At 41.0% G+C, this 24,051-nt stretch overlaps 1 protein-coding gene across 1 annotated transcript in view; it reads right to left on the bottom strand.

Annotated features, from left to right (window-relative positions):
• fat3b (FAT atypical cadherin 3b) overlaps positions 1-24,051 on the bottom strand; it is a 67,569-nt gene that overhangs the window by 23,303 nt on the left and 20,215 nt on the right. The window contains exons 7-34 of the mRNA XM_085289121.1: positions 21,960-22,021; positions 20,636-20,950; positions 19,055-19,265; positions 18,313-18,384; positions 16,575-16,711; positions 15,763-16,038; positions 15,265-15,475; positions 14,916-15,130; positions 14,516-14,674; positions 13,855-13,976; positions 13,571-13,753; positions 13,361-13,475; positions 12,956-13,237; positions 12,270-12,620; positions 11,787-11,960; positions 11,154-11,684; positions 9,237-9,601; positions 8,760-8,913; positions 8,049-8,156; positions 7,779-7,962; positions 6,179-6,399; positions 5,115-5,567; positions 4,778-4,912; positions 4,269-4,662; positions 3,210-3,406; positions 1,325-1,478; positions 1,005-1,238; positions 664-842 (exon numbers count right to left, since the gene is read on the bottom strand). Coding sequence (XP_085145247.1) covers positions 664-842; positions 1,005-1,238; positions 1,325-1,478; positions 3,210-3,406; positions 4,269-4,662; positions 4,778-4,912; positions 5,115-5,567; positions 6,179-6,399; positions 7,779-7,962; positions 8,049-8,156; positions 8,760-8,913; positions 9,237-9,601; positions 11,154-11,684; positions 11,787-11,960; positions 12,270-12,620; positions 12,956-13,237; positions 13,361-13,475; positions 13,571-13,753; positions 13,855-13,976; positions 14,516-14,674; positions 14,916-15,130; positions 15,265-15,475; positions 15,763-16,038; positions 16,575-16,711; positions 18,313-18,384; positions 19,055-19,265; positions 20,636-20,950; positions 21,960-22,021 — 6,194 coding nt within the window. The remainder of the gene's footprint in view (positions 1-663; positions 843-1,004; positions 1,239-1,324; positions 1,479-3,209; positions 3,407-4,268; positions 4,663-4,777; positions 4,913-5,114; positions 5,568-6,178; positions 6,400-7,778; positions 7,963-8,048; positions 8,157-8,759; positions 8,914-9,236; positions 9,602-11,153; positions 11,685-11,786; positions 11,961-12,269; positions 12,621-12,955; positions 13,238-13,360; positions 13,476-13,570; positions 13,754-13,854; positions 13,977-14,515; positions 14,675-14,915; positions 15,131-15,264; positions 15,476-15,762; positions 16,039-16,574; positions 16,712-18,312; positions 18,385-19,054; positions 19,266-20,635; positions 20,951-21,959; positions 22,022-24,051) is intronic.

The following is a 24,051-nucleotide window of genomic DNA, read 5'->3' on the forward strand; positions in this document are numbered from 1 at the left end:
TCCACCTACTTAATACAGGACGCCACTAATCCTATTACTGTAGTTTTGCTTTTATATCATTGTGGCTATGACAATCATCTACTACAAGTAACAGAACAACAACTACTCCTCTCTATATTTGTAATGAAAGTGACACCTACTCCTAAAAATAATGCCATTCCCAGCATTTATGGTCAGTGAATGAGCAAAATTAAAGTTTACTTTTAAATAGCCGCTGTGAGACACAACACAGTTTCAGATTTGCCACATATCTGTTTTCCACCTTTTCTGCACCACTTCTCTCTGTAACTGCGTCATTTTTTCTGTTCCACACGGTTCACATGACTACGAGCTATCTTAATTAAAATCTAATTGGGGATTTACCTAATCTCTTCAAGGATCATGTGTTATTCACTTGATTTTTTTCAGAAAAACAAGATTATGTTACCCAAAAAACATAAATGCTGCAAAACACTGTTATAAATGTCAGTTTTGTTCAAAAGTGCATTTTTATTATTTATTATTTTATTTAGTCTTTCAATTATTCATTCATTTCAGAACAAGTGGCTTTTTTGTATCAGGAGCATCAGGCGTAAATATTTCCTACAGTAATGTTTGGTAGACTTAACATTGATTGTAGACACAATCAATACTGAATCTGGGTCACTTGGACTACCCACCAACCTGTGAGGAGAGCGCCCCCTGTTGTCCAGCTCGATCAGTGGCCTCCACACGAACACGATAGGAGTCCTGGCTCTCTCTGTCCAAAGACTTCTCCAGAACTACTACTCCAGTTACCGGGTCGATGGAGAAGAACCCATTCACTGAGTCCACCAGAGAATACAGCACTGTACGGTTGAGACCTGGAAAAAACACATTCATACTAACTGTTCACAATATATTACATCTTGGCTCATAATCTTGCTCGGACACTCAAACAGCACATTATTTTTAAATAATTTAAAGCTTAAAACTTTCTGAATTCATCATCGCTGCCTGACATTACTTATCTAACAGCAGCTTACCTTCATCTGGGTCGCTGGCTTGTAGACGGGTGAGCAAAGCCTTAGGCGAAGCATTCTCGTACACGCTCGCCAGGTAATGAGTGGATGAGAAGAGGGGGGCATTGTCATTGACATCTAACACTTTGAGAAAAATATCAGAGCGACAGAACAGGCCTCCCCCGTCAGTTGCCTGTGCGATGAGTTTGTAGCTGGGGGCCAATTCCCGGTCCATCACAATGGCTGTACGCAACTCACCTAAGGGCATAAATGGGGAGGTATAAAAAGAGATTTTGTTTGTTTGTTTTTGCTACAAGCCCTTGAAATGAAATATTTAAATGTACCGGTGTTTGCATCCATGTAGAAATCTTCAACCCCAATGCCAAACAGTGAATACTGGATCTCAGCACTGGAGCCTGAGTCAGCATCTGTTGCACCCACTCTTAGAATGCCCTTGTTAATGGGAATGTCCTCAGGAAAAGAGGTGCTATACACGGCCTGTGATAACACAAAAGCATATGCAGAAATTAAAGTGCACAGTAATAGTAACACTAACCATTCTAGTTAAAAAATGCATCTGTCTAATACATTAAAAAGACATCCAACTACTGGGCACTTGATCCATTATTCCAGCTAATAGAAGTTCCCTTTTATCACCCGGTGTCCATTTCTGCCAGTGACTGACTGGAGAAATGGAGCTTAGTGGCCTCACAATTTCATCAAACACGGACCAGCAGCGGCAACGGCATTTTAGCACACCCCACCCTGCTCTGTTGGCTCTGCTGAATCTTCTAACGTTCAGATTTAAAATATATAAAGGTGAAACACCTAGTAACCAGTCAAAGGTTTGAAAAATGCCAAGAATTTGTTTTATATCATCTTTGCATTTTTGTTTGTTGAACAAAATAAAAATTCAAAGCATTAAATTGGGGATTTTCTAATATTTATATCCTGATTAATCACTTAATAAAAAAAAACAAGAAAGGAGCAAGCACCAGCTAAGAGTTTGAAATCGTTACTACTAGAAAAACGCCATTACTATTACTACTACTACTAATCTTCCTATGAAACAAAACCATTAGAAAAGATGCCCAAACAGCAGTTAGAGTTCATTCTGTGGCAATGCGAGTGTCATTTTGATCCAGTTGCTGCTGTCGCCATGTAACGTCAGACTAATCACTTTGTAGTTATAGTGTTGGCTCGTGCGAGAAGGGAAAAAAAGACTATCAGAGGAGAACAGGGAGCATTTCAAGGAGTTTAGAGTTTTGAGGGAAAAAGAAAGTTTCTCAACTAATTATGTGAAACTGAAGAACTGCAGAATTTTACTAAATGAAAGGAGAGCCCCCAGAAGACTTCACAGTCCAATTATTCTCTCATTTCATAAAGATTTTCCTCTCCTAGATTGTCTTTTTGAGACTAACTCTAAATGTAGGGTGAATGTTGGCGTTGGAAGGTAGGAAATAGCACAAGGGACTCAACTTAATTGGCTTTATCATGATTACTGTCTTTTATTTGTGTAAATTCTCAAACTTGTGTAATTCATCGGTTTAGTACGTTATTAGATTAAGACTGCATTATGCACTCCATAAAAGCACTATGGAAAAGTCAGTTTATACATAAATTACAACACTTGGCCCGAAATATAAAACAAAGACAATTTGGCTGAATTCATTTGCAGCGAGTTAGAACTTCGATGCACTTTAGAACAAAGTATCAATATTTGAAGTGAGCAAATCCAGTTTTACTCGTGAAGCCACAGACTTTTCTTTACTAAGTCATGAATATGCAGATTTGAACATTATTCAACGCAGCTGAATTTTCAGAGCTAAGCCAGCGTTAAGATTACCCAAAGGAAAGTTCATCATTGGGGGAACTGGGAATCTCCACTACTCTTGACGCTCTCATTGGGATTGAAAAAGAAAACAATTTAAATGAGACATAAAATGATTAAAAATTCCTTCTTTGATAAACAGCTTTTGTTTTCCCCATTCAGTCCACAAACACAATGCCCTAACTTATCTTTTCAATAACAAGCATACATGACTGCATGCATGGTCACAAGCAATGCATTCTCTCTGTTTATAGACAGAAAATTAACTGGAATATGGAGACAAACAGCAGATAGAGCCATTTACTCTGCAATGCTCTATACATTCCACAAGCTCCTCTTGGTTTGTTTACTTTGCATATTTTCATTTTGCACACTTTCCATTTGTCTTTATCCCTGACCTGGTTGCAGATGGGTCTGTTGTCATTTGCATCCATGACTGTAACCTCCACTGCGGTGTGAGCGACATAAAGGCCATCGCTGGCAGTGATGTTGAGCAGGTACCAGTCCTGCTGCTCGCGATCCAGCAGACCACTCACATAAACCTTCCACTCCCCCTGCACAAGGGCCAGGCCAAACACTCCTCGTGGATTTCCCCCTGGAGGTCATACAGATGAGAATTAAAGCGCTGACACTAAAAAGTGAAGAAAGGAGTGAAGATGTATTATATTAAATGTAAACAAACTGCGAGTCATTACTCATTCGCAAGATGAATGAGAACAAGATTCTCTCCAACCGCACATAAAAAATGATGCAGGCACCTTTTGGTGCAATCAATAACCATCTTCATAATGTAAACCAGACGGGTAGGGCAGCGGCCGTGGCCCTTCAAAGTTTAAAAGTTTGACCTTTTATGACACTTTCACTCGGCCGATCTGTATTTTTTAAATGCCAGAAAACAAGGACAAAATACATCATCCGCAATCATTAACACACAGTGTGTTGTGAATGGACGTGCTCTTACTCATTATCAAGGTCAGAGTTTTTCTGGAGAGGCCAAGCAATGCTCTTTATTATTTTCATTTTTTTTTTAAAGCGCGAACGCATAAAGTAATAGCTAAGGTTGTGAACGAGAATGATCAATTCATCAAGTGCATTTCATTAGAAGCACCTGCCTGATAATTCTATCCATCAGCCACGAGCCCGTCCCAGCTGTCATAGTGCAAAAACTTATTTTTTCTTCACATGAGTGTAGATTAAGGTTTTCTACAAAGCATTTTTGTTTCATAGTATAATGGGCACTTTGTAATATTAAAATGAAAAAAAAAATACAAGTTAAAGGAAAGCTGGTTTTGGCATATCAGTTCAAATTAATTTATAACTTGACCTTTGGAGCAGAAACCATGTTAGACCAATAAATGATTTTGATGCAGCACAGTCTCATCTCATTGCAAGATGAAGAGTTACTGCAGCACAGAGTGCGCGGGACAGCATTCTGTTAGTTGTCTCAGTGTCCTCACCAGTGATGCAAAAGCTGACGAGGTGGTTTTGATCCGTGCCATCTCGATCTTTGGTTTTCAGAACGGCCACCACTTCACCGAGGGGATCGCTCTCCTTTACGGCACCTCGGTACAGCTCCCTCTCAAACAGTGGCGGGTTGTCATTGACGTCTGACACAGTGATGGTCACCACTGTGGTGGAGGAGAGAGGCAGTAACTCGGCCAGATCAGACGCTACTACTTCAAAGCTGTAGCTGGAGCAGGCCTCGTGGTCCATCTGACTCACTGTGGTGATCCAACCTGTTTTACTGTCAATGGCAAAGACAGAAGTGGTAGACACAGGCCCGGAGAAGAAGCTGGCATCCCTTGTCAAGTCTAGATTGTAGGTGAGCAGAGGACCGAGGCTGTAGGTCACCTGCAATTCAAATAAAGGATGCATAGCAGCGCCTGTAGCTCTCTGAATTTAGAAAAATGCTTGTTTTAAAGATTCACAAACATATGATTCACAGTTTAACCTGACTGTCACACACCTGCCCATTAGAGCCCCAGTCTGGATCAAGAGCACGCACTTGGACCACTCTGGTCCCCACAGGCATCCCCTCCATCACCGTGGCTACATAGGTGCTGGTCTCAAACAGCGGCTTGTTGTCATTGACGTCCAGAATCTATAAAACAATAAATCTGCTTCAGCTGAACAAAGTCTAAATGAAAAGACAGCACAATTACCCCCTTCTTACTATTTTAATTAATTTATCACATAAATCTGCAATTATTTCATAAAATCCATAATTGCATATGCACATTTCCCTATTCAACTGAAAAACAGAACGCAAATGCTATCCTTCTGCAGTGCATTGTGGTACCAACCTTAACCTCCAGATCTACAGTGGAGACTGACTCAATCAGGTCTCGTCTTGTTGTTGCTGCAACTTTAAAGCGGAAGATGCTGACCTCTTCATAGTCTAGCGGTTTCACCAGACGGATGAGACCAGTCTCCTTCTCCACCAGGAAGGTCCCCTCCTGGTTGCTGTCAAGCGTCTCCCCTGCGATTGCACTAAAGAACCCGGTCTGTCCAGCACCCATGTACACAGACCCCAGGGCGGTTCCTACCGCTGTGTCCTCAGGGATGGTGAAGGAGTACTGAGGCTGGCTGAACGAGGGAACGAATGCATCTGGAGGGACTACGTGGATGAAGGCGGACACCAGGGAGTGCTTAGCCGGAGAACCACCATCTGTGGCTTTGACAAAGAAGGACAGCACAGTGCCCTGGAGGTGGTCCACTGTGCTTTTAGTCATCATCCAGCCACTGTCTGGCTCCACCTGAACACCAGCAAAATCACAAGGCTATTTAAATCAGCTTTTGGGAGTTTTTTTTTTTAAACTGTTGACATTTGTAGTTATGTGTTTAATTCCAAACCACGAAAGTTGTTGCTATTTTTATATCATTTTGATTAACATTAATAAAATACAAGGAGAACGTCACGGTTTTATGCGCACAAACTGAACCGCAATGCCCTTCAAGCTTCACCGCGACATACAGTGTTTATAAGTTGCAGCTATATTCCTTTAATCCCATGGTGTTTCGATTTATTTATAGCCCACATTTATTTAAATTTAATTGTATTTTCAAAATTGACCAAAGCATCAACCCTAATGCAACATCATTTTGATTAGATGATTAAAAATACATAATCTACAGCAAACAGATGGCTTTTAATCCCCTGAAGTGGGAACGGAGGGTCATGTGAAAACATTCCTTAATTGAAAATCAAGTTTACCGCTAAAAGAGTTTGTGCTTTAATGAGTTTTAAATCAATTTGTTGCAGATTGCATGTGGTTGCATTTTTATGTGATTTTATGTGTTGCATAGATATTAATTTTCTTTTTACAAAGGGCAGTCAAAAAGAAGTTGAAAAGCAACATGCACTGACCTCCAGAACATCGACCAGAGATAGGCGTGCCTCACTGTAAAGTGAGTATGTGATCCTTCCATTAGACCCAGCATCTGGGTCAGTGGCCTGGATCTGAGTGACAAGAGAACCTTTGGCAACATTTGCTTTAATGCTCATACGATACTCCACTGCTCTGAACCGGGGGGCGTTGTCATTCTCATCTGCAAGAACCACCCGTACCGTGCAAAATGATGCACGGCCTGGAAAATAAAAACACACATACATTTAATATGCACAAATGATACAGATTAGCGCTGGGTATTATCACTGATTTCTATAGCTGATTTAATTCTGATTCACAAGGTCCCAATTCAATTTGATTTGATTTGATTCAATTTTGACTCAGACAGTCAGAAGTATTAAAATATTCTGCAGTAGTTTAAAAAACGAACATTACAGTTACAGAGGTTTTATTAGAGACATTTAAGTGTTTTCCAATTTGGCAAAAAAAATTTAAATTTCTTCAATATTGAACAGCAAAAATGAGGCTTTCTTGTCGGAGGTCATTTTTGAAAAAACAAAACAAAACACAACAACAACAAAAAAACAGCGTGCGACAGCGCTGAACACAATGGTAGACTGGTGTGCAATAAGCAAGCAAATAATGCAGAAAACAGAGATTTAAGATGGGGAAACTGTTCTTGAAGTACACCGAGAGAGTGAAAGAGCTCTGCAGGAAGTGTGATTTCATCAAAACTGCCAAAGCAAGAGGGAATTCATGACGATGTTTATCAAATGTGAAGTGTAGTTGTGATCTTCTTTTGCTACTGGTTCAATGTATTTTGCTCGGAGAGTGAGGAAACCCTCAGCTTCGGAACCTGTGAGATGTCGGCTTTCAGTAGTTTCTGTTTACATCTTTTTGCGGTATCCGTTTACTTGCTCTCATTTGTTGTTTTAACTGTTTGGCGGTTGTTGGAATAGTTCATATATATTTAAAAATCGATTTAGGATTAATGAATCGATGCACAACAGGAAAAAAGTCTATGCACCTTCAACGCAACATGCTAACGCATGGTTAGTATGGACGTTCCCGAAAGTGAATGATGGCATTTCGTTTACCAAAGTAAACTGCAGGGGCAGCCCCGCAAAGAAAAAGCTAATGAAGGAAATTGTATGAGCAATAGAAGCATCAATGCAGTTACCAGGAAAGTTGTGAAGACAAGTGAAAAAGAGGAAAGGGTTGATGTATGTAACCAACTTTTGTTATATAAATCTATTGCACCTGCTTTTTTTTGGTGAAGGCCAAGTAAAGGTGGGTGTACAGCAGCTCAATTTCAGTCAATTTTTTATAACTCTTTCCAGCAGCAGAGTTCTTTATTTTCAGTTATTTCATCGAGAGCAGTTTGGGGTGAAACTGTAAAGTTAAATAACTTAGATAAACTTTTTAAACTTAAAAATATTTTGTGTTGAAGAAAAGTTGATTTTTATTTTTATATGCTCTCAGTTATTTTTATTAGTAAGAAAATTTGGTCATGCGGAGAAATAAAACAGGAAAATGAAATTTGCCAAGAAAATTGCAATCGGAGAATCTCTACTTATATTAGCTGATTTGAAGATGGCTTTTTAGGGAAACAGTTACCTCCACCATCCAGGGCCATCACAGTTAGCACCATGTCCTTGTTGAAAGGGTTTTCTCGGTCTAATTTCTGAACAGTGGAAATGACCCCATCTGCATCAATGGTGAACTGAGTTTTCCCCAGGTCGTTGATGAACGAGTAGGTGATCTGTCCGTACAGTCCAGAGTCCTCATCTGTTGCGCGGACCTGTATGTCCACACAGAAATTCATCAATATTCCTCATTGTGTTATTTTGTATTCATTAATTCAGTGCACTGAAAAAGTGAAATTACCTGAATGACCTTTGACCCTTCCGGTGCATTTTCCTGGACCTCAGCCAAGTAGAACCTCTGGCTAAATACTGGGCTGTACAGGTTAGCTCCCAGGACACGTACAATCACCTGTGAATCACCATCGCAACATCACTCCATCATCATTATCCTCACTGTCTGCTGACATGCTGCTGTTGCCATCCCAACAAACATCACCGGCTGATTTGTCAAACACGATCAAATCAAAAAGGCAAAGCAGTAGTAAGAACACCAGGGTTGTGAACAATTAGTTACTGATTTGAATTACACACGGATTACACACAGATACTGACACCTCCGTGAAGAACTGCTGCACATATATTTCATGTATGTCAGAAGAAGAACTTTAAGAATGGGGTGATGTGTTATTGCAACAGAAATGTGTGATATATGACCCAACCCCCCCTCAAATCTCCCATTTGTAATTACCACTAAGAGACAGATGTGAGTATTTTTTCCAGCTGGCAGCTTATCCTCAAAGTAAATCTGATATGGCGAGACATTAACCTCCCACTGTGGAGCTGGCAGTTGTGAGAAACAGCAGTTACACTGAGCAGCAGCGAAGGTTGGTAATAATTTTGACAGGCCGGTGAAGAAGGTCAGCCCATTTTCTGTGTATAAGGACTACTGAGACTTAAAAAAAGACCAAATCAGCTGACAGAACGAATACGTAACTGCCAAAAGTTGTCTCACCTGAGCAGTGCTGGTGAAGACTCCATCCGACACGGACACATTGAGTTGATAGGAGAGTTTCATGCCTTGTCTCCTCTTGTTAGACAGACGAAGCACCCCCGTATCTGGCTCCATCATAAAAGTCATTTTCTCATTTCCTGAGAGAATACTGTACCTGAAGGCGGAGGAAGAAGAGAGAGCTTGTGTTGCTTACGGTCTACAAAGTTATTTTGCTCAAGAGGTGCTGCAAATTACAAGTGTCTACTTGTCTTGAGGGGGTGCTGAGCCAAAACTGCTTGAGAAAAATCTAAATAAAGCCTCGTGTGAAACTGAACCAGGATTACTGGGATTTTAGCAAACCAAAACACTGCACTGTGCTTTTCAAGAGGTGACAATCTGAAAAATTCTTAAAGAGGATTTGCATCTAGGTTCAAAGGTAAATCAAGTCTACAGAGAAAACACAGAATCGGTAAGTTCTCAAAGCGTCTTTTTCCTTACCTCAGCCTACTGGCATCACAGATGTCAGCATCTGATGCCTGAACACAAGTCACAAAGTGTCCTCTGGGAGCCAGCTCGCTGACAAAGGCCTCGTACAGCATTTGGCTGAAATTAGGTGGGTTGTCATTGGTGTCAGTTACAGTCACAGAGACAGTAACATCGCTGCTAAGGGCAGGGTCTCCGCTGTCCGTCGCCCTGACAATGAAGTTGTGGCGCTGGATGAGCTCATAGTCGAGCAGACGTGCCGTGTATATCAGCCCGCTGTTACTGTCGATGCTGAAGTAGTCGGTGCTGTTGTAGATGTCAGATAGGATCTGGTAACTCACCACGCCGTTCTTTTCTGTGTCCTGGTCTTGGGCAAACACCTACACGGAGAGTTACATTCAATTGTGTCCTGCCTCATGCATTATTCAAGATAAGGGCTGATTTGCTTACCCCACACATACTCTGTGGGTACAACACCACCACTGCAGCCAATTGAAAAAGTAAATAACGTTCCAGATTTTACTGAGAATAGGATAGAAAGACATGTAAAACCTTGTCAAAGCATTTGTTTAACATTCAGCGTGAACATTTGCTGAGATACAACTACATTTACAGAAATAAAGTAATAAAATATAAAAATATTAAAAGTTGTGATATAATGTTAAAGAAGGAGGTGGAACAATCATATGGAAGCCAAACAGAAAATCTGATTAGTCGGTCATAGCGCTCCAAGTGTTTTTACTTCTGTCGGAGTCTGTGCAGCTCTTTTAAACAAATATAAAAGGTTTTGAAATTTGGTCCCCTGTTTTTTATATCTGTGACTTGAGTAATGTAATGCCACAATTGGGTCAAAGTTGGAAGTGAGTTTGTGCAGTTAACTTTTAAAACATATGCATGATTTTCAAATATATGAAGGCCAGCTGTACCTATAATAAATAGATATCGAGAAACTGATATTTTGATATTGAGAAACTACAAAAAACACAGCACATAACCACTAGAGGTCACTGAAATAAGCAAAAATATATTTTGGCATTTTGGTTTCTTAGACTTAAACAAACAATTATTTTGTCTTGTAAAACAATGAGAGGCCGCACTGTTTCACCAGGCTGCGCCAGTCAGATCTCCTACTTGTTCATCAACGACCTGGGGAAAACTCAGTTCACCAAGCTTATGTTAATTTAATTTGCGTTAATTTAACTGATGTGGTTGCCGTACTGATGCCGTACATTTATAGACCAAACATTTCTCCCCAATTTTCACTAAAGTTGAAAAAGCTGACCTTCATACCAAGGAGGACCACCAAGATTTTTAATTTATCAACGTTATCTTTATATTTTGCCCATTATAGCCATTCAGAGCTAATAAACAGAAACTTAGGTCATCTCTTAGCGACTGTTTCATGTACTGATACCAAACCATTTGGCATCCCTTCTTGGATGTCCAGAAATCTGTTATTTGACTGCTGAGGCAGAGATGTGCTTTTGATCAGGTTAAATACGACCCACATGGTAAACAATACTGCAGTACAACAGAGCAAGAGCAAAGCATATTTTAAGGCTCAGTGATTATAAGCCTCTGTTCTTAAATCTGTTTCTTTTACACTTTAATGCTAGTAAAAAGGGACACGGGCCTACAGTATTTTGCTGACTGACTTAAAAAGATGTGAGAAAAATCCAAATTCAATCATATGATGTTCTCATCTTGTAAACAGAAATATGTTCCCGAATGAAAAAAGAGCACTATTGTATTAAAGGTCAAGCACTTCCACTGGGAAATTTCTAGGCAAATATCACACCATCTTCCCATGAATAAATGAGCCATCCGCAATGCTGCTGAAGTGACTCTTAAGTGTAAACACTCATTCAGTTAGAGTACACACTGGACTAACTCAGCAAACACAGGCATGCGCACACGCACACGCACACACACCTGTAAGACGGGCGTTCCAATCATGGAGTTCTCAGAGAGCACAGCTGAGTATGAAGTGTTCAGGAACAGCGGTGGGTTATCGTTCACGTCCAGCATGACAATGTCCACATCAACCTCCGACTTAGCTCCGGTCAGTGTATCGGTAGCCTTCACCGTTAAACGGTAATACTGTGTGGTCTCATAGTCTAACGGGTAAATCACACGGATGATTCCTGTGTCGAAGCCAATGTCAAACTGGAGGGATGGGTCTCCATCTGTGATGGTGAAGATGACGCTCTGGCCCTCGGGACTACTGGCATTGATACACAAGACGGAGGTGGAGACATCCAAATCCTCTTTGACGGTGACACCATAAAAAGGCTTGTCAAATACTGGCATAGCTTTATTTGCTACACTAACAGGCAGCTCCACCTCACTGGACAGAGGAGGGAAGCCACCGTCAGTCGCCACGAGGATCAGTTTGTACTCTGCGTTAGATAAATCTGCCTCGAAGGCTCTCTTTAAGGTCAGCTCTCCTGTCACAGGGTGCACCTGCATGGGATTTATAGACATTAATCAGTCCAACTCATGAATTTGCACAATTATAACATTTTACAGCCTCCCATATAAAATAAGGGAAGATGTTTTACTTACTTGAAAGTTTCTGTGCTGCTCCTTAAGGCTGTACGTCACTTGTCCATTCCGACCGTAGTCTTTGTCAGTAGCTGAGACCCTGAAAACACTTGATCCTGGCTGTGCTTCTACCTGCACTACAGCGTAGTAGGGAAGGTTCACAAACTGTGGAGAGTTGTCGTTTACATCCTCCACCTAGAAGATTTGATTTTAAGAAAAACATAATGGGGTCATTTTAAAGCTCAGGAGGGTTAATGTTGTTCAGCAACACAAAATCTGCACCGCAAACTCTTGACCACTGCACCACTGTCCTACCAAATTAGTCTATAACAAAAACACATTCAAGCAACAATGTAAAACGTATTTAAAGCATTCTAAACCAAAAGAATTGAAAACACATGACTGCCCCAATACGCCCAAGTCTGCATTACTGTAAGTGTGAAGGATGGACAGACAAAGCAACAACTAGAAGCATGCTTGCAGGCAGATGATTTCCATACCTACCTGTACTTGCACGATCACCCTAGCCACCCTCAATATTTCATCTTCCCTGCTGACCTCCACCACCAATTCATAACTGTCCTTCTCCTCTCTGTCAAAAGGCACACCGGTAGTGAACACTGCTCCACAAGTGGGCCAAATGCTGAAGCGCCCAACGGGGTTCAGCAGAGTGTACTTGAGTGGCTCGTTGAGGCGGTGACCAACTGTGCTCACCACAGTCGCTAAGGTGATATTGGGTATGTTCTCTGGGATGGAGGCAAAGTAAACTGGGAAGGTGAAGAGAATTCCGCTGTCTATAGCTTCTCGGACAAGCACCGTGACCAGTGTCATGCTGGAAAAACGTCCATCCCAAACCTTAAAGAAAGAAGATAAATGAGTCAGAATTAGCTATGGCAGAGAATGTAATGCTGGAGGTTTTTTTCTTAGCTCAATTTGACTGCCCTTATTTTCTTAATAAAAACAGTAAAATAATTCTGGATGTAATCCTGGGTCAGAAAATCCTGAGTCATGCAGATGATGTATCCCGTAACAAGTCACCACATAATTTTGGGCTCTATGTGCACAACTCTGCACTGACCCAGGAATCTGACCTTCTGGAGGAAATCATTATTATGTTTGCCCAGCTTAGTCCAGATAGCAGAATGATGAAAAGACTTTCAAATGGTATGTCATGTCCACTAAAGACCTACCTTCACATTGAAGCGATAACGGTCTTTATTGAGGCTCTGATTGATGACGGTCACAAGTCCAGTGTATGGCTCAACAGAAAAGAACTCCACATTGCTATCCACCAAAGAGTAAAGCAGCTGTGGTGTGATAGACTTGTCAGGGTTAAGTGTGGGGTCAGAGGTCATATCGGGGTCAAGAGCCTTAACCTTAAGAACCTCTACACCCATGTAGGTAGGCAACAAGAGGATCGTCTCGTAAGTGTCCTGGGAAAACTTAGGGGGCGAGTCATTGATGTTGATCACCTAAGACGTGGTACACAGGGAGTGAAAATAATGTTGAGAAATGACTACGATAACGCAGAACTCAAAGTGAGTCAAGAGTTGTTTATGAGACAATGAAAGCTGATTCATATGTTATTTGCTTACCTTTATAAGTACCTCTGCTGGGCTGTCAGCATCCCGTGGAGGCTGGCCACTATCTCTAACATGAACCCGAAAGACGAACTCAGAGAAGGTTTCATAGTCCAGACTGGCAATTGTTCTAAAAATCATTTAAACAAACCCATTATATATCAACTTATAAGGAAATTAATCAGATCAATAGTGATTCAACTTCTGCACAGCATTATCACCTACCGGATCGATCCAGTCCCAGAGTCCACGCTGAAGAACATCCGAGCAGTCTCACCTATGATCTCGAACACTAACAGGGCATTGTGGTTGCGATCCTTATCAGTTGCCTGGATGACCAAAGGGTTACCGTCCTCTGCCAGGACCACACTGTTGATTGGAGCAGCCTCGCTGACTACGCCGACATACCTGTTAGGAGAAAAAGGTAACGCTGATGTCAGTCAAATATTTCTTAGGTCGGTCGAGAAAATCACTTTTTAACACTCAACAACTGATACAACAACTAATACCTGATTTGTTGGAATACAGGTGGGCTGTCGTTCACATCTACTACTTGTATGATGACGGAGGTGCTGGCTTCCACTCCAGCCATGCTCAGGGCACGCACCACCAGAAAGTAAGATGTTGTTTGCTGGCAAAGCAAAGAAATCCAGTGAAATTGTTTAAAAAACTAATCCAATTTAGATCCGATGTAAAGCCAGCTTTTTTTTGCATAAAGAAGAACGTGACAGTGGCTTTAAAAATAATGCTATAAATCTTTGGAAATAGAAATTAAATCACATAAATATTTCATGTTACCATCCTTTCCCTTTCCAACAATACCTTGTCCTCAGGGTATATTCAAACAAGTGACTGAAATGACAGCTTGTTAGAAGCATCTTGGAGAACCTCTGCATATTTATGCACTCTCAGTTACTTTTTTCTCATCTAATCACAGTGAGTGATTAGATGTAATGCTGATTACGGCTCTGAGGGCCACACCATCTGTTCCAGGACTGCTTGTTTGCTGTTGCTTTTTTTGGCTGAATATAATTCTTTATGACTGACTATATATTTGGGTCAAAGGCACACCTACAAAATGCACTTGGGACAGAACGGAAGCCCCACTGTTTGACTGCTAAGCATCTATACATCTAATATATAACCAAAAAATAAAAAACATTAACAAACCTCAAAGTCCAGCGGTTTGCGTGTAGTGATTACACCGGTATGGTGGTTAATAAAGAAGCAGCGCTCCTCGTTGCCTCTGGTGATGTCATAAATGAGTGCTGAGCGGCTGAGGGCGCTAACAGTGATCACGTAAGTTCCAGTTTTGCTGTTCTCCATAATCTATAAAGCCAAAGAGCAGAAATATACAGGTAGATTTTCAGAACTTGAGTGAGTTGTATAGACCATTTCCTGAAAAATACCGTTCTTACCTCCTGTATATCTGTCTAGACATTTAACCTCTATACACACATACCGCCTCCAAGCTGTCTTTATTCCTCCTATCTCTCCCACCCTCTCCAGCCTTCTCCCTTCAGACAGTAATTTATCTCTAACTTTATTTTTTATTTTTTTATTTTTTTACCTCAGCCTGATACTCCTTCTGAGAGAATTTCGGTTTGGAGAAGTCTGAGAGGATCAAGGAAATGCGAACTGAAGCGGTGGCCATTAATGGGGGAAATCCACTGTCTGTGACGCGCACACTGAGGGTGTAAAAGCCTAAAGAAGTGAGGTCCAGTTCCTTGGCAATGAAGATAAGGCCTGTGGTATTATCAATGCCAAACACACCACCGGTGTTACCTGAAAGTAGCAGAAAGGTTACAGACACTATTAAAGGAGGATACAAAAAGAAATCACAGGTCACTACACTGTTTAAAACACAAGCACAGATACAAATCAAAAGGAGAATAATCTTCTTGCACATTGGACCGTACCTGCTTCTATAGTATAGGTGAGCTGCCCATTAATCCCATTGTCTTTGTCTAGAGCCGTCACCTGCACTACAGACGTGCCGACAGAAAAAGTCTCGTAGGCCGTAGCATCGTATACGGTGCTGGTGAAGTAGGGAATGTTATCATTGGAATCTTCCACTGCCACCAGGATACGAGCTAGGTCACGGTTAAATGGAAACTCCTGATCCTTGACCTAAAGCAGCAAACGAGAGATGAATATGGATAGAGCTGTACGAGGTGATAAAAGAACAAAATCAGCAAAAATTAAGTGAGGCAGACACAGTTGCCAAAACGGACATAATTTATTGGATAGCACAGTGGCGCATAGAGACTCACAGTAACATCCAAGCTCACACACACACACACACACACACACACACACACACACACACACACACACACACACACACACACACACACACACACACACACACACACACACACACACGAACAGATTGTCGTCCATGCTTCCTTTCCCACCATAATAGTGAGGATGTGCTGTGTCCGGGCTTCATAGTCGAGCCTGTCTGCAGTATAGACAACTCCTGTGCCAGGATTGACCCTAAACAGCCTCATACTGGCCGGGTCTACGCTGCCATAGATGGAGAAGCTCAAACGGGCACGCTCATCAATGTCCGATGCTCTGACCCGCAGCAGCTCCATGTCAACTGGTATGTCCTCAGATACGCTGACATCATAAGCTGGTAGAGAAAAAACTGGAGGGTTGTCGTTGCTGTCCTGTATTCGAATGAACACCTGAATGATGAAGAGATAGGAAAGGGGAAATCTGCATAGTCAGCGTAGTGGCAAACAGTGATAGGAGACTTGGAGTCGAATTAGCTTCGGTAACTGACAATCCTCAATCCAATTGTAGAGTAAATGCAAGGCTCAGACACAACTGAACACTATTTGCATTAAGACAAGGCCCTATTAATGGCAGACTGGTAAGCCAGAGCGAGCGTTCTCCAAGAGGCATGACGTTCTTTTTGTATCTTGACCTTTATTTGTCCAGAGTAATCCCATTAATTCTCTGATATCAAGGATTTCCCTTACAAGATATACCCAGTAGGGGAGCCCCGACAGCAGGAGCACAGGGAATGTCAAAGCAGGGCAACAAAAGCACATTTCATAGTCAGTATGAGATAATTTCAGAAAAACCGAGCGCAAGCAGAGGAAGCGAAGCTGAGCGTAAACAGTTCCCCGTGAAAAGAGGGAACAATAATTTAATTTGATGTGGGTCTGGGGCGTATGAGAGGCAGCGCCAGTGCATAACAAATCAAAACTCTGTGTACCTGTGCTGTGGCAAAGTTGGTCCCATCTGTCACCTGTACCGTCATGTTGTACACAGACTGCACCTCCGCATCAAGGGGCTTGGCCACGACTAGAGTCCCCACCCCCAGTTGGAGGTCAAACTGCATGTCAAAGCTCCCTGGAATAAATGAACACACACACACCCATCCCCCGTACACACACTTAGTGTCAGCCTTTTAGTATTCGCACTGCATATAAGACTCAGGTGCTCTAAGTTATTACTGTGTAATTGTTTTGGCCAGGTGCCTTCGTCTGGAGCTGGAGGGACTGTGAAATAAAATGAACTGAAATGCAATGTGATGTAGCACCAAACCCACTTGGCAGCCTGAGAGCTGTTAACAGCCACGCAAACATCTGTCTTATCACTCCAAAACACAACCCATCTCAGAGATCAAAAACCTGCAGCAGGGTCTTTTCCACGGGCGGCGAGTGTACAGTTTAAAGGCTTAATGTTTGATTAAAGTGAGGGAGGGGAGTGATATGTGTTAGGTATTCGGTACCATCCTTCCTCTCATTCCAGCTTCTCTCCCGAGATATCTGGGAGCCTGAGCACCCCTCAGCATATGAATACTGATTGGGCATTTTTCACACAACCACTGATGCATGTTGAGTGGGAGCAAAATACAGGATCTCACATTGTTTATTTATTTTTTGTTCTACTTTTCATGGCAGAGCAGTGGGTCAATTCAACACTACGAGGGATCAGTCTCACAGCATTGAGAAAAAAGAAAATTACAGCATGTAATCACTAGTTTCTTTTCCTGTCAGGGTGGAATGATGCCTCAGAGTTCTGTTATTAATCCAGGAAGAGCACGCCCGATAAGAAAGCCGTATAAGAATCAAACTCTTCTGTCTATCTATATCACAAAATCACATTCAGTGCCATAAAAATGATTAAGAACAAATATTTCTCTAGTGTGATTCAAAAGAAATGCAGTACAAAAAAGCAATTATATGCAAAACTCTCAAACTGTACATAGCCCCTAACAAATGTAAGCAAAGTATCCCATATTTTCAGATCTGGCTTTGGTCTCCACCAGAGGAATACAATCTGCCTCTTTAGTTGCTAAACGCTCCAGTGCAGTTTCAGCTCCACAGTTGTTTGCAGTGGCTGACCAATGATGCACAAAGCAGTGAGAGTGATCCGAAATACTAATGCTGCCGGGCTTGACAGTAAAGCACTGGGCTAGAGCTCTGTGAAGTTTTGTAAATCTAAGGAGCATCTGAAAATGTGGGTGCTAAATCTCTGAAGGGTCATTTATACTGTAAGAGCAATTCCTCTCACATTTCTTAGTACTTGTTTTAGTCACTGTAAGGTTTATCCATAACTGCTAAAAAACAGTGAGGTGCATTTGAATTCAGCCTTAAGTGGAAACATTAAAATAGCCTGTTGTTTTATAAAAATACTGTATGGAGGCCTTATGGAAGGGGGAGCAGTATCATTACAGGCTGCTTCTATCAGAAATGCAGCAACTTTCCAAAGTAGCTACAATGTAGCTGAACTAATAGCACAAACCTGTCTTGTGTGGGCAGAGATAATGATACCGCATAGTATTAGTGGAGCTGTGTGAGATTACTATTCCAAACTCAGATCGATCACTTCTGCCTTTGGCTAAACAAGGTCATGGAACTGCGTGCTACATTTCCTTGATTTCCTTAATTTCTTCAAACCTGCAGCATTTGGGGGAAAAGGTGTGGCAAAATTAGCTTTGACCCGACCTGTGTCAAGCGAGCAGTTTCTTCCACATGCATTCTGAGGAATGTAGAACATTTCTCTGGCAGGGCGCCCGCCTTAAAGGTGAGAGAGAGGAAAGAAAAAAGAGAATATAAATATTCATGAAGTCTGGATATCCCTGTGATCAAAGGTTTGGATGATTTATATACAGCACTGCAAAGTTGACCTCTTGACGTTTTTACATATATATGTGTCACTAAGTGATACAAATTGACTTTTCATTAGAATACTTAAGCTAAGGGTGGGTGATAAGAGCTTACTTCTGGAAGTTTGAAATAAAATATCCCCAATGCTTTTATTTTTTAAAACTATCTGAAATATGAATAACCGTTTCTGTACGATTACTCATCTAACATTAACACTAAGAATGAACTGGGAAAAACATTTGCACATTGCATTTTCTCTGTCTATTAAAAAAAGAACAATTAAATATTAAACATATTTTCTTGATTTAACAGCTCTACATTTTTATTTAATGTTAACTATCAAATAAAAGTTAATATTCCTTAGTTGTTCTATTAAAAACCAGGGAGGAGATCTGTTTTTTTTTTTTACCAGAGTCAAGACAATAATGATGAAAACTAGAACAATTTATTACTAACTCACTATCAAGAAACACTTTGTAACTTTTCATTAGTGTAACCAGGACACTTTTATGAGAAAATTCAGAGTATGTACTGTCCTTTGGCTCTCTGTTAGTTCAGTATCTTATATTAATTTTCTTACCAATGATAGTGAACCAGACAGGTGTGCTGGACTGGCTGATAGCCACGACTCCCACTGGCTGGGCAACAGTAGCTGTCTCCGAAATGGAGAAATTGTAGTACCGCTGGGTGAACAGTAGGGGCACTGGTGAGGGGGCAGGTTTACGAATCCACTCTACATGAAGTTTAACAGTAGACCATAATGGCGGATCGCCACCGTCCTCTGCTTTTATCTAAGAGAAGGAACAATATAGATAAATTAGTTTGGTAGCCCTGAGAGATCAAATGGACTGCAACTTATGAAACCACCAGCAAATAGAAAAATGACAATTTCAGTTGCCTCAGGGTGCTGAATGAAAAACAACAGAAATATAAAAAACAAACAAACAAATAACAAATCATGAAACAAAACAAGCTGTGAGAGTGACAGAAACCAAAACATGCGAAGGATTGCACTGAGACACACTCAAACGAAGCAGAGGGTTCATCGGTAATGTAAAGAAGAAAAAGCTGCATATCAATATGTGCATTAAAATCACATGATTCATATAATATTGTAGATACACGTTTGGTATTAGCCGTTTACTCTTTGCAGTAGTTCCACCACATTATTGTTTCCCTCTAGAAACACTTTTATTTCGTTTCATGATGTTTGCTTAATTTTCTTTCCATTTCTGTTGTGTTTTGTCTGATTTTACAGTGTTTTTCTATTTTCTGTTTTTTGAGTTGCAATGCATTTGACCTTTCAGGGCCACCATACCAACACAAGCAAATGGAGGACTTACCACTACTTGCTATTAGTATGCATGTATTCAGGCCAACCAAAAACTTTGAGTACATTAGAATTCTTTCCTCTCCACTTCATAGACCACGAAACCTACAATCATAATCTATACTGATCACCACTGCACTGACTGACTGCCCCTAGAGTGGATTAACTACATCTATAGCCTAGAAATAACATCCCATCCATACAAAAACTTTGATCCCAACAAATGCAGATTAATGAGATGAGCCTCACTACCTGGCTTTCAATAGCTTAGTCTGCCTTTTTCGCACCCAACACAAATACAATACTAGTTTGGCCAGTGTATAAATATGGATGCAAAAAATGCAATTTGTGTTTGTTTGTAATATTAGTCTGACCACAAGTACCCTTTCATGCTAGATCAACTAAGATCTATCATGCCACCTAGTATCCATCGACACCACTCCACCCCACAACCCCTCCACTCTGCTGCTGAATTTATTGGCAATAGAATAATGTGTGTGCTCCAGTACCTGGGCTTTTGCCTGATGAAACATGGCAAAGTTACTGCGTTTGCTTCTGCCAACTTTCCCTGAAAGCAGAGCCTTAGGAGCTAACAAGCGCACACTGGCTGTGATTAGTTTGTAAGAAACGGAATTGAAAACGCAGCACTCAAGACATGGAAAAAAAGCAGCACTGTGCCTTAAAGTCTTATCTCAAGGAAGGCCGTTTCAGCAATTTAGACTGTTGTTACTGAGTGCTGGCTTTTGTCTGCCATATCTCCCCACAGATTTCAAATACAGGCTTTCCTTTTAAAAACGAGGATAGCTTTTATATTTGATATGAGAGACTCACAGTGAGGATGTCATAGCTGCCTGCTGTCACCATCTTCTTTGACGACACCATAGCAGTCCTGGGGTCGATACTGAACTTTTCGTCCTCATTACCGCTAATGATGCTGTAGGTGATGTTGCTATTGGCGCCATAATCACGGTCGTAAGCGAAGACACGGTACACGGGTTCCCCGCGTTTGTTCCTGTCTCGCTCGGGCAAGCTGATGCGGTAGGTGACCTCTGGGAAGGTGGGCGGGTTGTCGTTCTCATCCTGGACGTGAACTATGACCCACACAGTAGATTGGCGTGTGGTCACCGGGCCATCTATTACTGTAATCTGGGAAAAACGTGAACACAAGCACACAAATGCATGGGATTTTACTAGGGAGCACATACATTTTATTGATATCGTAAATCTTGCTCATGCTGTGTGAGGGCAGGGCCACGTGGAGCTGAGCTCACGGGAAATCTCTTTGTATTATTGATCCCCTGGAGGCGGTGGCAGAGGGCTGATCACGGATCAATTGGATCAGATAGGGGTGAACACCATTGCTGCCAGCCTGACTCTTCACTAGGCTATTAATTACAGACAGCATAAGCAGTCAGGCTGAGCAGTGGGTGGCATGCATGGGTGATATTCAGAACAATGTTTTAACAAAGACTTCTTTACTTGTTTCTTTCCAAGTTGGCCACAATAGTATATTTTCTTGGCAGTTTTCTCTCTACTGTTTCTTTCACTTTGTAGTGTGCTGCCATACATTTATTAAGTATGGGAGCTAAACAAGGCAGCATGAGTCTGGACAACTCAATTGGCAATTCGGGCATACAATAGAACACATAACAAAAGCACACAGGTGCAATCGTGTGGGTCAACTGCAGGTTATTTCATTCCATTTTGTAGAAAGGCAAAGTGCTCGTGAATTCAATGGCATTTAATAAGTTGTAAGCGAAGTGTGGGGGAATAGAAGTTTGTTCATGTCCACAAAGTCAAGAATCTGTGATTATCAGGTTCATCTGTATGCAGAGCTGCAGGAGCAACAGAAATGGTAATCACCCAGCTATCTGTATGCCTAGTGTCTGCACTTATCAAATGCTGGGCAGACCAACTCCTCTCCTCCCTGTTCCCGTCCTGAGTGGAGAAGATAACCAATGATGAATGATTACATTTAGAAAATCCCAAACCTGGGGCCCAAAACTACAGCCATTCATCACAGTTTATGGAGCCTTGAGGGTCTGCCAGGGTTGTCCTCCACCCTGTCTTTGTTAATAGTAGGTTATGGCAAGTGGCAGGCCTGGATAAATAATATCAATATGAACCTATGAATACGGTTCAGGCTTTACTGTACCTCTAAAAAGTGTTCAGCTTGTTGTTCTCTGTCCAGTTTCCTCGCTGTTGTTGTGATCAGACCTAAAAATCATTTTAAAAAAAGAAAAAGAAAAGCAAAGTTGTATATAACAAATAAAAACTGCTTTTATTGCTTGCACTATACATTTACTGTACATGACAATATGCACTGGCTTTATAGAAAAAAAATATATATCTGTCATTAGAGTCACTTTATTTATGCATGCGTAAGCCCGCATGCATGTAAGCATCACCAAAAAAACTACATACTACAACCCCAACTGAGCCATTCACATTCAGCACAAACGGTACTGGATAACTGAGGGTCATTTAGTTGGCTTTCAAGCCACCAGGACATAATAGCTTTGATCGATCAGCTTCATTCAGATGATGGTTGGATGGTGTGACAAACTGTATCAGGCTTCACTGGAAATCAGACACAATGACAACTTCATATTCTCTTGATGCTATTTTTTTTCCTATTATTTGATTTAACTATTAACGTTCTTTCATTATACAACTAAAAAGCCCCCCCCCCCACACACACACACACATACACATATATGCACATACAGCCATGTTTTCACTTAGTTCATAGTAGCTGAGGATTTTTCATAGTATGCTATATTGATTAGCTTTCAATTCCTGGAAATCTTTCCCACTGCTTATTCAAAACGCTGCCTGCCTAAATGATTTACAATGAGGCCACATGCTTTTTGTCCCTAATAGGAAGGTAAGCCCCAGCAAAGTAACTGAATTTTCTTAATAACTGCCAGATTCAGTCAGTAAAAACTTTGGAAATAAAACAAAAAGCTCCTCAGACATTACTCGTACAAACAAGGAAACTAAGGAAGAAACATAAGCATTGATCTATAAGCAGATTCGGGACATTAAGATACCGTAAGTCAACATTTGTCTTAGCCTGGAGCTATTTTACCCCAAGATGCACAAACAAATGCAAAAGGGAAAAGGTCACTGATGATTCTTGTTTCAGTAAAAAAAAAAAAAATTCTCTTTGTTGTACTGCAGTATCCTTTTTTTCACTCACAGCAGGTGCTTATAATTAAAGAGTAACAGCATGTCTGTGCAACTAATGACATCCATATACACACAGCGCACACACACAATAACTAAAAAGTATATATTACAGAAATCCCTCTGCGTGCACTTTTATGTGAAGTTATTAGAGCAAGTGTGCTTGACTGGTGACTGGTGGTGCTTGAGTGTTTTTGTTTCGGTGTAATGAAGCGTTGCAGAGGGGTAGGATTAGTCTGGGTGCCTAAAATGCTGTGCAGTAAACGCTCAATGGGTAGACTAAAATCCTGGTGTGCGCACACATACACACCACACACTCTCACACACACACACACACACACATTCACAAGCTTGCACATATCACAGTGTCACCTTGAGCTTGTTATGCAGGCTAACTTCAATTAAGCAAATTAGGAGTAAATCTAAAGCAGCGGTCATGAGCTCTGGGAGACAGACTGGAAGGAGGAGGAGGGGCTTGTTCAGCAGAACACGGCGCGAATAACAACTCTGATAAAAATCAATGATCTACAGCTTGCAGCACATCTGCAGTCATACTACACTCAGTTTTAATTGGACAAAGAAGCAATAATTTGAAAATTCACCACCCATACTTTCACATGCACACACAAAAAGTGATGGTCCAGTGGTCTGTCTTAAATCATTATACAAACTTCAGTTCACCGCTTTCTTCTTACCCACATAACACCTCATTTATTTTCTAATTCGAGCTACACTAAAAAAACTAATTTTTAATTTCAAGTTTGAAGTATTCATACTGGAACATCTTCCTTTTTTTTAATCCCTTTAAGATGTAGAAATCAAAATCAAACGATTCATTAGAAAGATTGTAATTTTCCCAAAGACAGTTTGATCCAATGACAAATTATGACTTTTTGTTTTTACAGATTACACAAAACTGACAGGTTTTGCTTTATGTTATAAAATAAAAATCAACAAGGTTAACGTGATGGATACAACAGCAATACATTATTTAAGTGGCATTGGTTCCCTCTATTGTTTGATATTGGAACATAATGTGGAAAACGTGCTTTTTACAC

The sequence above is a fragment of the Mchenga conophoros genome, linkage group LG10, assembly GCF_057382185.1.
Source record: "Mchenga conophoros isolate Kocher_MC1m ecotype Shallow Benthic linkage group LG10, M_conophoros_male_GT1.1, whole genome shotgun sequence".
Classification (NCBI taxonomy): Eukaryota; Metazoa; Chordata; class Actinopteri; order Cichliformes; family Cichlidae; genus Mchenga; species Mchenga conophoros.